This window comes from Dipodomys merriami, unplaced genomic scaffold (assembly GCF_024711535.1).
Source record: "Dipodomys merriami isolate MVZ:Mamm:240054 unplaced genomic scaffold, mDipMer1.0.p SCAF_7, whole genome shotgun sequence".
Classification (NCBI taxonomy): domain Eukaryota; kingdom Metazoa; phylum Chordata; class Mammalia; order Rodentia; family Heteromyidae; genus Dipodomys; species Dipodomys merriami.
This window is the reverse complement of record NW_027206290.1, coordinates 30,501,941-30,517,013: the sequence shown is the minus strand read 5'-3', so window position 1 is coordinate 30,517,013 and position 15,073 is coordinate 30,501,941. Positions and strand designations below refer to the sequence as shown.

Below are 15,073 nucleotides of genomic sequence, written 5' to 3'. Positions count from 1 at the left end.
AAAGATATTTTTCCTTTTGTGAATTTTTGAGCATTCAAATCATGAGTATTGAAATTTTCTAACCATATGATTTGGTTTCATGATAGGAAAGCTAGAGCCTAAAATGCATATTCAAAAATAATGCCATTATCTCAGCAGGAGAGAGATTGGTATATTTGAAAGCAAACATGCACATGACACTTACTACCACCTTTCAGTTTTACCTTGGCTACTACCAGCAGGCATTATCTGCTTCTAACCAGCCAGCTGCTTCCCTGAGCTCTCCTACAGCATTCTGATATCTGCAGATTGTTATCAAGGGAAAGCTCTCTGCCCAGCATGGTCTAGTGCCCTGGTAGTCTCTTGGGCCTGTGATACTGCTTCATTTTCTCTCCTCCTACAAAAGCTCCACTCATTTCTTCTCTGTAGGCCATCTTTCTGAGAGAAGCACTTTCTGAACATTCCATCCCAAACCTGCCCCCTCCACCAGCCTCCTTACAGTGCTAGATCATGGAATAGTCAGCTTTCCATTGGCTAATGGAACCCACATTGCTTCTCTAGCGAGTTCTAAATACTTCCAGGATAAATGATATGTTGCCTACATTCATTCTCAAATCTTACCGAGTGCTAAGAAAGCTCACTTTTGGATTTGGATATGTTTTGTTTATGAAATAACTAGTCATTTAGATAGCTAAGCCTTGTCTGTCACTCTCAGATGCATCAGTCTTGAGATGGCGTTGTATAATGTCCAAGTGGTCATTGCCATATTGTCACTCATGGTGGCAGTGTGCCCAGTGCTCACATGGTTCCAGCTGCCATATAAGTTCTTTCCACGCTTGTGTCTCTCTCTTCCTCTTTGTACCCACCCACAGATCCACTTGTGCATTGTGAATCTCTGCATCTCTACTTGCATATCCCATGGGAGTACTTCAGACTCAACATGTTCACAACACAACAGTCATTTTCCTTCTGCCCTTACTCCCTTTCCTGTCCCAGCAAACCAGCAAACACACACACACACACACACACACACACACACACACACACACACACACACACACATTCCTTTCTTTTCTAGAATAGAGAAGGATTTTAATGAGTAATTTCATATCACCCTTTCCTTTCATTTTATAATACTTCCAAGTAAAATGATGGACAACCATTCCTCAATCTATGTCATAGTGAACTTTATTATCCTTAAGGTTTTATTCAGGCGTGATTTTCTTCAGGGAATCTTCTTTGTTGCTATGGTTCCAATTGTTTTCTTTGTTTTCAGCTCTTCCTTAGTGAGTTTTGATTGTTCCAATACCTGACACCTGGCTTTTGTGAGACTGGGAGCTTTCTTAGGCACTAGTTGTTTGTTTTCACAGTTTGCATTCCCAGCCCGGTATCAACAAACATTGCTGAGTGGGTGAGAAGGCAGGGTGAGAAGGACTAGAATTAGAGCCTGTAAACTGGACTCTCCCACCATTTAGATGAGAGGGAGGATGGAGATGGTAAGTGTAGGAGAGGCACAGCACAGAGGCAGAAGGAATGCTAGGTGGTTCTGTACCTCAGGTGGAGTGCAAGGCACTTGTGGTTAGAGTATGGCGAAAGGAGGCACAAACCAGATATGCCAGGATTCTACTTCATCTGGATTAGAGTGAGGGCTAGTAGGCATCGTAGGCAGGGAAGCGAAATGAGTGGATTTACACTGAAGGAAGATTAGTTTGGAAAAAGTAGTGGTAATAGTATTGCAGAAGAGTGAGATTGGACTAGAGGTGGGGACTTTATGGAAATACTTTATGGAAATATTTTAGATGGCAGAGAGAAACTTCCTCCTTTCCTTCCCTCCTTTTTTTTTTTTTTTGTGAGACACAGAATTACCCATGTAGCCCAGCATGGCCTTGAATTCAAGACCCTCCTGTCTATGCCTCCCCGGTACTGAGATGACAGGTGTATACCACTATAGCTAACATTACAGATGATATGTTCTTAACAAATTACATTTATTTATTTTGACAGTGTGACAGGAAATGTATTTGAGCCTATCTGAAGAGTAGTCTTATGTAGCATCCTGGTCATTCAGGAAACAGAGTCCTTAGAAATACTTGAGCTCATTTGTGGAGAGTATCTACTATTTGAGTAACTTCAGGAAATAGTAATGTGTCTCACTTTTAGTATGAGCAGAGAAACACAATCTTGCTATGAGTCCTATCTTGTTGCTTTAGGCCCTTTAAATTTCAAGAAGCAGTAGCTGCCTAGTTTGGGATTGAAAATCACTGGGGCGGGAGGATGGGCAGCATGGAAGAAAGGGAAGGAAACTCAGAGAATCTCTCTGACTCTCTCCTTCTCCACTCGTGTCTGCTTTTCTCTGTAGTCTTACCCATGTCTCCACCTGGGACCAGTGATTGCCTTCCCAGACCCACACCCTATTTCCAAGAGAAGGAATTTGAGGCACCTGGCTAATTCCATAGCCACTGCAAGGGCAGAACCTTTTCTTTCCATGAGTGTGAAGACAATCTGTTAGTAGTAATAAAAATAACTTCTGAACATTCACCATGTGCCCAACACAGTGCTAATTTTCATATCATGTGTTATTTAATCCTAGCAACAGCCATACCTTGTGCTAACATAGATAAGGCAACTTGAAGAAGTTCATGAACTTGTCAGGGCCACCTGGCTCAGAGGTTCTGGCATACATCTTCCTGACTCCAGATCCTATAATAGAAGCATCCAGACTAGTTAATATTTGGACTTCATTTGAGTCATAGTTCCCTCTTTGGTCCAATCAGCTCTGTTGGGTTGCTTTGGTACTGGTGGGCCAGGAAGTACTGGGGTCAATGTGCTAGTCTAATTAACTGTACATCTACCAAAAATGGTTTCCTAAGTTGTAAATATTTGTTTGTTAAATATTGACAAAGATTGTTTTATCAATACTTTTAAAAAAATTTTCCCCCACCCCCCTAAGCCCCCCCCCACCAAAGTTGTAAAGTTCGTTTTCATTTTCGATATAACGACTTGTACGTCTCATTGTTGCAATGGGTCCACCTGTATCCCTATTTAAACGATTTGTTTTTTCCCTTCCCCTCCACAAATTACAACAACATCAAATACAGTGAAAGCAGGGGTTATACCATAGGGGAGGGACATACAAAGCAACAAAGAAATAATCTTATAAATGTGTTAGAAACAATCGCATGAAAGAAAAGAAAACATTTGAATACATATCTTAGGGCTCATTTCCCTGACATCAACTTATCTGACCTTTCCTGCTTGACTTGGACATATACTAGTTATTGCAAATAAGGGAAACCATGGGACCTATGTTTCTTTGGGCCTGGCTTACTTCACTTAATATAATTTTTTCCGTCTTTCCATTTCCTAACAAATGAGGCAATGTCATTCTTTCTGATGGAAGCATAGAATTCCATTATGTATATATACCACATTTTCTTGATCCACTCATCTACTGAGGGGCATCTGGGTTGGTTCCATATCTTAGCTATGGTAAATAATGCTGCAATAAACATAATCGTGCTGGTAGCTTTAGTGTGGTCTTGTTTGTGATCATTTGGGTAAATGCCCAAAAGTGGGATTGCTGGGTCACAGGGGAGCTCTATGTGGAGTCTTTTGAGGATCAATACTTTTATTTTGGTTTTATTTCCACTAGTGAAAATAAATTTCTCTTTAAAAAGAAATTATAGGGGCAAATATCTAAAAAAATTTATTAACCCTATTTTTTTTTTTTCTGATCACTTGGGAATGAAAGCTCTTAAACTGCTTTAGCCAGAGCACAGCTTATGTTCTGTGAAACTCTAACTGGAAAACCACTATTGAGGAAATTGAAGGTGCTGGCACTTAAGCTTTGCTTTTCTGTTAGGTATTGGTAATGTAATGCAGCGATTTGATGCGCCATCATCACATTATCGATGAGGTCATTCTTAGGAAGTATTTTGCTAGCATCTTAGTTTGCTTGGGCTATCCTAATGAAATACCACCAACTATGTGACTTTAACAATAGAAATGTATTTCTCATAGTCCTGAAGGATCCAAGGACCAGATAATTTAGTTTCTAGTGAGGATAAATACTCCCCATGTTTGAAGATTCCTGCCTGTCTGCCTTCCTTGCTTCCTTGCTTCCTTGCTTCCTTGCTTCCTTCCTTCCTTCCTTCCTTCCTTCCTTCCTTCCTTCCTTCCTTCCTTCCTTCGTGTGTGTGTTGGTGAGTTTTGAACTCAGGGCCTGGGTACTGTCTCTTAACTCATGTTCTACCATTTGAGCCACAGCTCTACTTCTGACTTTTGGTGGTTAATTGGAGACAACAGTCTCATGGATTTTCCTGCTTGGCTGGCTTTGAATCAGGCTCCTCAGATCTCAGCCTTCTAAAAATAGCTGGGATTACAGGTTTGAGCTACTAATGCCAGACAGTAGCTGCTTTCTTGCTGAGGGGTCAGATGTCCCTTTCTCTATGCATACATCAATGAAAGGCAGTCCTTCTGGGCTCTCCTCCTAGAGGAATGCTCTTCCTGTCACCGGTTCTCTACCTCATCTAACCAAACCTCCTTCAAAAGGCTCCATCTCCTACTCCATCCTTTGGGGTTAGGGTTCAACATAGGAATTTCCTGAGGACAGAGTTGCGGCCATAGCAGGTATTAATATGCATCCAAACACTTATTCATACAGTACAAGAAGTTGCTTACTGAGGAAGGACAGCAAGTGCGAACTTTGGAGAGATTTATTTCTGGTTCTATGGCTGGAGTTACAGCACAGACGTTTATCTATCCCATGGAGGTAAGTACCACTATGGTGTGTTGGTATGTGTAGGTGCTCAATGCTGTTTGTATCAGCTATGTATTGTGTTATAAGTTCTCCCCAAATGAAAGCAATAAGCCTGCCTGCCTGCCTGCCTGCCTTCCTCCCTCCCTCCCTCCCTGCCTCCCTCCCTGTTTCCTTCTCTGTTTCCCTCCCTGTTTCCCTCCCTCCCTCCCTCCCTGCTTCCCTCCCTCCCTCCCGGCTTCCCTGCCTCCCTCCCTGTTTCCTTCCCTGTTTCCCTCCCTCCCTCCCTCCCTCCCTCCTTTCCCTTCCCTTCCCTTCCCTTCCCTTCCCTTCCCTCCCTCCCTCCCTCCCTCCCTCCCTGCCTCCCTCCCTCCCTCCTTTCCCTTCCCTTCCCTTTCCTTCCCTCCCTTCCCTTCCCTTCCCTTTCCTTCCCTCCCTCCCTCCCTGCCTCCCTGCCTCCCTTCCTCCCTCCCTCCCTCCCTCCCTCCCTCCCTCCCTCCCTCCTTCCTTCCTTCTTTCCTTCCTTCCTTCCTTCCTTCCTTCCTTCCTTCCTTCCTTCCTTCCTTCCTTCCTTCCTTCCTTCCTTCCTTCCTTCCTTCTTTCCTTGATGTTATTGCTAAGGCTTGAACTCAGTACCTGGGCACTGTCCTTGAAGTCTTTTTGCTCAAGGCTGGCATTCTATCACTTGAGCCATAGCTCCACTTCTGGTTTTTGGTGGTTAATTGGATATGAGTCTCACAGACTTTCCTTCTAGGATTGGCCTCAAACCACAATCTCTTTCTGAGTAGCTGGAATTAGAGGTGTGAGCCACCAATGCCTGGACCATACACCAATTCATTTTCTGATCACACTGATAGGGTTATCTTATCTCCACGTCCTCATCACTTCCCCCCTTCAGATCCTCTGCCCACAAAAGTTCGTCATCCAGCTCTGGTCTTGGCCCCTCAATGGAGGTAATACACAAGAGCATGGCCAACAAATAGGGTAGTCATTGAATGACAAGATTTGTTAGTAGTTATGTGCCCTAAAATTTGTTCCTGTTGATTTCCATTGTGAATTAGTATAAACATAGTTATCTTGTTACCTTTTTTCTATCCAGGTTTTGAAAACCCGGCTAGCAGTTGGCAAAACTGGGCAATATTATGGAATATATGATTGTGCCAAGAAGATTTTGAAACGTGAAGGCATTGGGGCTTTTTACAAAGGTTATGTTCCCAATTTGCTAGGCATCATACCTTACGCAGGCATTGATCTTGCTGTGTATGAGGTGAGTTTGTAGCAGTGCTGATGTAGTTCTAAGGCATGCATTCTTAGCTCTCTATGCACATAGTCTGTTTAAGAGACCTTGGGTATGAGATCCTTCCTTCTTTTTGTCCTCTCCTCTACTTTGCCTTCCCTTTTTATCCCTCCTCTCCCCTGTCCCTTTCTTTAATTTGAATGAACATATATTTGAGTTTGAATTGATATACATCTATGACATCAAAGAATGTTATTGTGACAATTTTATACATGAATGCATTCTACTTTTTTTTGTTTTGTTTTGGTGCTAGTTGTGGGGCTTGAACTCAGGGTATGGACAGTATCCCTGAGCTATTATGATTAAGGCTAGAGCTCTAACACTGAGCTAAAGCTCCATTTCCAACTCTTTTTTTTTTTCTTTTTGGAAGTTAAGTGGAGATAAGAAGACTTTCCTGCCTCTTCTGGCTTTGAACTGCAATCCTCAGATCTCAGCCTCTTGACTAGGATTGCAGGCTGAGGCACCAGTTCCTGGCTTACATTCTACTTTGAACAGGCCTTTTCTCCTTCGAGGGATGTTTATTTCCACCTTGAAGAAGGCAGAAAAACAATGTCACATTTTTTGTTTAAATTGGTAGCTAAGTGATTAATGTAACTACTAGACAGACAAATCAAAACACACATCTCAGATTCCTGCCATAGAAGTTATTTAATATTTTATGAGTCTGATGAGCATTTACAGAGCACATCCTGTTCATAAGCCCCTGGGTGATATACTAGAGCTAGGGTTTGGAAGAAAGACTCAAACTGAAGGCTTGAGCTGGGCACGGAAGTAGAAAGATCAAGACTTTGAGGCCAGTTTTTACTATGTAGTGAGTTCTAGGCCATCCTCATCTACATAATGAGACTGTGTCTCAATTGAGCAAGGGCTGGGTATTTGCCTAACACTCACAAGGCCCTGGTTTGATTTCTAGTACCTCAGACAGAAAGAGGAAGAAAAAGAGTAAGAGAGAAGAAGGAAAGGAAGGGAAAGGAAGGAAAAAGGAGATGTGGTGGGGAGCTGGACAACAAAAACTAAAGCAGTGTGGTCAGATGTGCATGATAAACGTAAGCCAGGATACATGTTGAGGAATACAATTTATAACTCAGGGGAAGAAGGAATGTATAATGAATACTTTCTTAAACATAGAGCTTGATTGAGATAAAATGCATATCCCAAGTCAGCCTACTTAAAGCATACAGTTCAACATATCAGTGGCTTTTTGGCATATCACAGTTTGCACATTTGGCATATCACAAATTATGGTAAAATAGAATATAAAATTGCCATTTTAGTGTATCATTAAACAACATTAGTTATATTCATAATTTGTGCAGTTTTCACCAAGCTAGAATTGCAAAATGTTTTTGTCAGCTCAAAAAGTTCAAACAGAAACTTTTTTTTTTTTTTTTTTTTTTTTTGTCGGTCGTGGGGCTTGAACTCTGGGCCTGGGCGCTGTCCCTCAGCTCTTCAGCTCAAGGCAAGCACTCTACCACTTGAGCTACAGCGCCACTTCCGGTTTTCTGGTGGTTTATTGGAGATAGGAGTCTCATGGTCTCTCCTGCCCGGGCTGGCTTTGAACCGCGATCCTCAGATCTCAGCCTCCTGAGTAGCTAGGATTACAGGCGTGAGCCACCAGCGCCCGGCTCAAACAGAAACTTTTAAACCAGTGGGCAGTCACTCTATTTCCTCTCACCCCTTTATAACCTCCAATTTACTTCCTGTTTCTATGAATTTAGATTGATCTGATGTTTCATAAGTGGAATCATATGCTGTTGGTATTTTGTGTCTGACTCACTTCACTTAAGACCTTAATAATACCTTCAGGGTTTATTCATGTCCTGGCAGGTATGAGATCTTCATTCCGTCTATTGGCAGAGCACTCTTTCATGGTGTGTCTATACTGTTGTGTGACTCCTAATGATATTTAGGTCAGGGAGGGACCACATAGATGAGGGAGATTACAGTGGAACTAAAATTTTCCTGTTGCCTAGTGATAAATACCTTTGCATCACTGTTGCAAGGTGCTATTCAGATTCGTGTGAGGCTTGTGGTATAAATGAATTGACTGTGCTGCCAGGTGTGTGAATGTTTAATGGCTGTGCATAAGACTGGATAACATTGACAGAGAAGGCTGGGTTGCTGATTTGCACTGATTGACCATGCTAGTCTATTTATAGTTAGAGTGCATCTCTTCTACCCATATGAAAACCATTGCTGAGTCTCCTGATCATCTCTTCTTGGATTGGTTAATCTGTTGTCTTGGATGTGTGAATATAAAAATTACCATTTAAATCATTTAAGTGTACCCTTGAGACCTGGAGGATAATGTGTTGAGACCAGCCTCAGGAAGAGCCTGACAGTCTTCATCTCCAAAAATAACAGCAAAGAGCCAGGCTAGTGGTGTGGCTCAATTGGTAGAGCAACCAACCTTCCTGTCTCTGTTTCCTTTTTGTAGCTAGGATTACAGTAGTATACCACCATGCTTATTTATTGAGAAAGGATCTTGCTTTTTTTTTTTTTTTTTTTTTTGGCTTGGCCTGGTCTCGAACTACTATTCTCCTAATTTCTTTCTGGTATGTAGAAAAATGTTTACATCTTAGAACATTTTGTGTGCTGTTGATCTCCATGTTTGTTTGGAAGAAAATGAGCACCCAGTGCAGATCCTCTTGTGTTTTGAATTCCTACTTTTCTCACCAGAGCTGTTGCTGACAACCTGACACCCCAATGCGCAAAGCAAGTGACCCTTCTTTGTTGAAGACAAGACTCGCTGTGAGAATGTTTGTATTAAGTGGAAGCAGCTAGTTATTGATAATTTTTCTTCTTGTTTCTTTTTTTTGGCAGCTTTTGAAGTCATACTGGCTGGATAATTTTGCAGAAGACTCTGTCAACCCAGGGGTCATGGTGTTGCTGAGCTGTGGGGCCTTGTCCAGTACCTGTGGGCAGCTGGCCAGCTATCCTTTGTCTCTGGTGAGAACTCGAATGCAGGCTCAAGGTGAGGTTTTGGTTAAAGGATGGTACTGATAACAGGGCTGTGTCAACCATGTACTTTTTTTTTTTTGCCAGTCCTGGGGCTTGAACTCAGGGCCTGGCACTGTCCCTGAGCTGCATCTGTTTAAGGCTAGTGTTTTACCACTTGGGACACAGGGCTACTTCTAGCCTTTTATGAGTAGTTTGTTGGAGATGAGAATCTCACAGACTTTGGTGCCCAGGCTGGCTTCCAACTGCTATCCTCAGGTCTCAGCCTCCTGAGTAGCTAGGAAGACAGGTGTGAGCCACTAGTGCACAGCTGTGTTATTTTGTTTTTAAATGGAAGAATTCTCAAGCCCTCCCTAAGATTTCTAATTTTTAGAAATTCATTTTCTAAATCTCCCTTTTCCAAAGCCATGGATATAGTGCATGTGCATGCATGATTTATATAGAAGCAGAATGATGTGTTGTGTGTGTGTGTGTGTGTGTGTGTGTGTGTGTGTGTGTAATAAAAGTATATAAAGTTTGGTATCCCTTTTGCTTTTTTTTTCCCTTACTGGAGCTCTCAGTCTCCTTTGGCTTTTTTTGCTCAAGGCTGCTGTTCTACCACTTGAGTCCCACTTTCCATTTTTAGCTTTTTGCGGATTAATTAGATTGAAGTCTTTTCTGCCCAAGCTGGCTTTGAACTTCATTGCTGAGCTCTCATCCTTCTGAGTAGCTATAATTATAGCTGGAAGCTACTGCTTCCTGGCTAGGTTTGATAAGTAGAAGGGTTTGGGGGTAGGTTCTTGCCCCAACTCTGGGTTTTCATTTTCTTCTGTGAATGGTAATGAAAGGACCTATCAACAGTGTAAGTAAAGCACATGTACTTGTTAAATTCTCAAGAAGTGATGGCTGGAGTTGCTGTTAGTGTGCTTGATCTGGGTCTCTCCCTTCACTGGCTTAAATGATACTGTGCTGCTAGCCTGATTCTTTTGCCAGCACATTGGTTATTCTCTTGTTACCGCTGCTGACTTTTAATGCTGTTCCATTCATGCATTCTAATGTGTTTCTTTTCCTTTCCCCACCCCTTTTCCCTGGTCAGTTTCACTCACTGTTGTTCATTCCTTTTGTTTTTATTTTTCACTTATAATTTTAAATTCTCTTTAGTTATACAAAAGGGTTTCAATTCAACATGACAGTATTTGAGTAAAATGCTTCTTGATCAATATTACCTCTTCTGTCAGTCTCCCCCATCTTTCCCACATTCCATGTATGTATGTATGTATGTATGTATGTATGTATGTATGTATGTATGTATGTATGTATGTATGTATGTATATTTGGACAGTCCTACGCCTTGAACTCCAGGCCTGGGTTCTGTCTCTCAAACTTTTTCTTTTGCTCAAAGCTAGTGCTCTACTGCTAGAGCTTCAGTCCCACAGAGCTACAGCTCTGGCTTTTTTGGTAATTTATTAGAGATAGGAGTTTCATGGACTTTTCTGCCCAATGTGGCTTCAAACCATGATCTTCAAATCTTAGCTTCCTGAATAGGTAGAATTACAGGCATGAACCAAGGGAGGCTAGCTCTTTCCTTTTAATAGTAAATGGTCTGCATCTGTGTCTCCACCTTCAATCTGTCTTCCAGATGTACCCATCCCTCCTTTGACCAAGTGTTTATCCACTAATTACTACTAATTTTTGAGCCTGGACTCTAGGCACTCTGCCAGATGCCATCAGAGCACTCAACAGCTGGTAGAGAAGGCATAGCAAGTAAACACACACATCAAACCACCTCCTCTTTGTTAGGAGAGTTCAAAACAAGGCTCTTCCCTAACTCAGCTGGAACTAGGAAAACAAATATGAGTGAGATGAGCACGGGAAGGAAAAGTGAGTCAAGACAAAAGTATTCCAGCCATCCTGGTGGCTCACACCTAATTTAGCAACACAGGAGGCTGAGATCTGAGGATCATGGTTTGAAGCCAGCATGGGCAGGAAAGTCTGTGAGACTTTTATCTCCAATGAACAAAAAAAAAGAAGCTAGAAATGAAGCTGTAGCTCAAGTACTAAAGTGCTAGCCTTGATCTAAAAAGCTAAGGGACAATTCACAAGCCCTGAGTTCAAGCCCCAAGACTGGCTCACCCAGGAAAAAAGAGAGAAAAGAAATGAATAGAAAAAGCATTTCAGCCTGAGGAAACACATGTGGAAAAAGGCACTGGGGCAGAATAATAACGCAAGACAGTCATGGCTGCCCAGGAAGGTGCCAAGTAGCAAACTAAATGTCACATGTGTATTCTCTCGCCATAACCATTTTAAGGAACCCAATAGTAATATTGTTCACACTTGGCAGGGGAGTAACTGGTGCAGAGGGAGATTAAGAATTTGCACCAGGTTATAAGCATTTGGAAAGTAGTGGAGCTAGGAGCTGATGGCAGGCAGTCTGACTCAAACGTTATGAGCCAGGCGAGTCCTTCTCTCTAGTCTGCAAGTTCTAGTCCCGGTCTTGGCATGGCCACCAAATTTGTCATTGGTTAACTCAAGTTCTGATGTGTGTGTGTGTGTGTGTGTGTGTGTGTGTGTGTGTGTGTGTGTGTGTGTGTGTGTGTGTGTGTGTGTGTGTGTGTGTGTGTGTGTGTGTGTGTGTGTGTGTGTGTGTGTGTGTGTGTGTGTGTGTGTGCTGCCCCTGGGTGCTCTAGAGTTTCAGGGGCTTTTCTGCCTCCTTACTAGCTAGGATTACAGGCAGGAGCCACCAGTACCTGGCTGGCCTGATTATTTTATATCCACTCAGACATATCTCTCTCTCTCTCTCTCTCTCTCTCTCTCTCTCTCTCTCTCTCTCTCTCTCTCTCTGTCTCTCTCTCTGTCTCTGTCTCTGTCTCTGTCTCTGTCTCTGTCTCTCTCTCTCTCTCTCTCTCTCTCTCTCTCTCTCTCTCTCTCTCTCTCTCTCTCTCTCTCTCTGTCACTCCTCAGTGTCTTCAAAGTAAATTCCAAAGCCCACTTCAGATTGGCTCCATCTCCATTTCTCCATCCCTAATGGTACGACTCCACGGCAGCCTCTTGGTGGTCCATGTCCAAAAGTCACCAGATCCCCTTGCTGTGTGGGGTTCCTGCCCTTGACTGTGTGTTGCCAGTGACACAGGCCTCCCCTTGCCTATTGAGATCGTCGAGAAGGCCCAGGTTCCCAGAACGTTTTCTAAGATTCCCAAAGTGTCCCCTCGCTTCCCCTGAGTCCCAGCATTGAACTGTTCTTCCTTATGTGCTTGGTGTGGTAAGGGAGGAGGCAGGGAAAGCTATGGTGAGTTATGTTTTCAGAGTCTGGGGGCCGTGAGCTCTTGGCTCTACCACCTGCTAACTGAAGGTTTTAGGATCGCTCCAAGCCTCTAATTTCTCAGTCATTAAATGAAGCCATTTACTTTGTAGGGCTAGCATGGAAAGTAATTAACTCAGTATCAAGCACATGGTAATTCCTCAATAAAGAACAGATCAAGATGTGATACAGAATCTGCTTGGTTAAATGGCAAAAAAAATTCAATACATATCCTACAAATTAAGAAAAGTAAGGGAAGAGGAGGGATGGAAAGGGGGGTTGAGAATGTTGATTGATCAAGATGCACTGCAGTTAGGACCTGCTTTGCTGAATGCAGATTCTTTTGTACAACTACTTAAAATAATAACAAACCTTTAAAAAGATAAAAAAGCTAATAAAAAATTGTGATGACTATTATCATTATTATAGGTAGAGAACTCCCTATTCGGTGCTCTTTAAAGGGTATTTTCTTGGTTCCCTTGGGGTGCACTTTATCCTTGTGTTGCATTTTGGACATCATTTTGAAATCGGAGTTGTTTATTATAACGCTTATCTCACATGCTTGAGTATTGAATTAGCCTTTAAAAATACATGTATGTATATATTTCTAGCCATGGTGGAAGAAACTGAGCAGTTGAGCATGATGGGCCTCTTTCGCCGAATCATTTCCAAAGAAGGCGTGCCAGGGCTCTATAGGGGCATTACCCCAAACTTCATGAAGGTCCTTCCTGCCGTAGGCATCAGTTACGTGGTGTACGAAAACATGAAGCAGACGTTAGGCGTCACCCAGAAATGACAAGTTGAAATTTCTGCTTTGGCACGATGAGTGAAAACTTCCACATTCTCTGCACTGACTTCGAGACCAGGATCCAAAGCAGCTGCGTATTATTTTCTTTTGTACAAAAGGGAAGTGTCTTATTAGCGATCATTTCAAAACATTTGGGCTCAATTTTAAATACTCAGCAATTTTTTTAAATCATAGTTTTATATATACGTTTTGGAAAAAAACCACAAAACTGCACTTTTCCGATGAGTCCTTCTATAGATTAGAGCCTGGAAGTATAAACCTGAAAATGTACTTGTGTAAACTGTATTTGTTTTGTGTGGTAGAATTATCATTCACTGATCTCTATATTCTGGTTGGTTCAAATTTATGCCAATTCTTTGATATACAAATGTCTTTTTTAAAGATTAGCACGATGATCAGAAAATCTTGAGAGTGAACTTATTTTATACATTTTAAATGTCTTAATAGACTTCTTAAAATTTCCTCAGAGAACCACTAATTAAAAGTCAGTATATTTAAAATATACTTTATAACAGCTATGTAAGTATAAAGTTTATATTCTTGTCTTTCTAAGAGCAGAGCAGGGACGGACACAAGGGCAAATTTATACAGAGCAACAATGAGATAATATTTATTTCAATGTAGTCATTTTTCCTTTTTACTTCCATTATTATTTGGTTCCTGGAGCTGAACACTGATGGCCTTATATTACTGTTAAATGATCAGCATGAGAAAACTTAAGTGTAAGATTCTGTTATTCTGTCATTGCTTGGAAACGTTTTGCTTGAAGCAAACCTCTTTTACTTGCACCTGTGTTGGAATTACATCCTTTCGTTAGTCCTTCGTTTCCTACTTTTTGAATCAGATTCTGTTTTAATCAAGAAGGCTTCTTGGGACCATTTGTTGTCATCTGAACTTCCTCTCCCACTGACATGAAGTGTTGATCATGGGTGAATGGTACACTGATTTCTTCTTCCTTGCTGAATTGTTTCGAACCTTCCATTCTGGATTTGAGCAGCAGAAAGCTGAGAAAAGTACATATCAATAGTAATAATACTAGTCCTATATATTAAATACCTATATTTAAATGTGTAAATCATACATTATCCACATTTTCACTTGTCTCAAGTTTTAGGGACACAATAGAATCTTTAATTTATAATAGTGGTAGCATTATAAGCCTTTTTTTTGTGGTCAACTCTTTCTTTTCTAATTTGAGTGCTTAGAACTTAGGAAGATATTTATTCATTGGAGTTGTTTTTTTTAAAAAATTGGTTTGCAGACTCATTTGATCTTTTTTTATAGATGGCCAACATTTTCATGAAAATCTAATCACATAATAGGCACTTGCTTCTTTTGAACCTACCTCTTTTTTATTTCAAAAGTGAAATAAACAGAAAAGGTAGTTGCGTGAACCATATTCTATTACTTAGTTTTGTCTAAGTAATACATTACTTATGCTCAATACATGTCTAAAAACTTTTATACAAGATTTGATAAACCTGAGACTCTACCTTCAGGATTATTTGTAATTTTGGGGATAAAACACATAAAATGACAATATTAAAGTACATGATTAGTGCTTTCTTTTTTGTAACTCATAAAATTATGGAAAATAATAATTGTGCCAACATTGTTTTTTTAATTTCAAGCTGGTGAAAACTATGGAAACTATTTGCACTTCATTATGAACTGAAATTGTTCCTCATAGGTATGAATGTGATTTCACTGTGCCTCTTGTTATCTTTTGAAAAAAAATCATCTTGTATCTTTTGGAAAGAGAAAAGCTTCAAGTTGAAGATAGCTTATTTCTTGCATGATTGCATATTTACTTCTCTTTTATATTAAAAATATTTGTTTGTAAAATGACTTGTTTCTTCATTGTGAGAGAAACTTACTAATCACACAATGCTAGGTCCCACCGTATCAACTAGGGTTACAGCCAGAAATCCAAGCAAGGGACTTTCTCACCCCATCTTGGTGTGGAGTATATTTGTCTTGAAACTGTGAGAATTTACT

General features: G+C 41.1%; 1 protein-coding gene across 3 annotated transcripts in view; it reads left to right on the top strand.

Annotated features, from left to right (window-relative positions):
* The window catches only part of Slc25a24 (solute carrier family 25 member 24), a 44,931-nt gene extending 30,059 nt beyond the window's left edge, over nt 1-14,872 (top strand). For all 3 annotated transcript variants that reach the window (XM_070006166.1, XM_070006168.1, XM_070006167.1), the window contains 4 exons: nt 4,643-4,750; nt 5,835-6,002; nt 8,856-9,006; nt 12,879-14,872. In XM_070006166.1, coding sequence (XP_069862267.1) covers nt 4,643-4,750; nt 5,835-6,002; nt 8,856-9,006; nt 12,879-13,063 — 612 coding nt within the window. In that variant the 3' untranslated portion in view covers nt 13,064-14,872. The remainder of the gene's footprint in view (nt 1-4,642; nt 4,751-5,834; nt 6,003-8,855; nt 9,007-12,878) is intronic.
* Nucleotides 14,873-15,073: the final 201 nt, after the last annotated feature.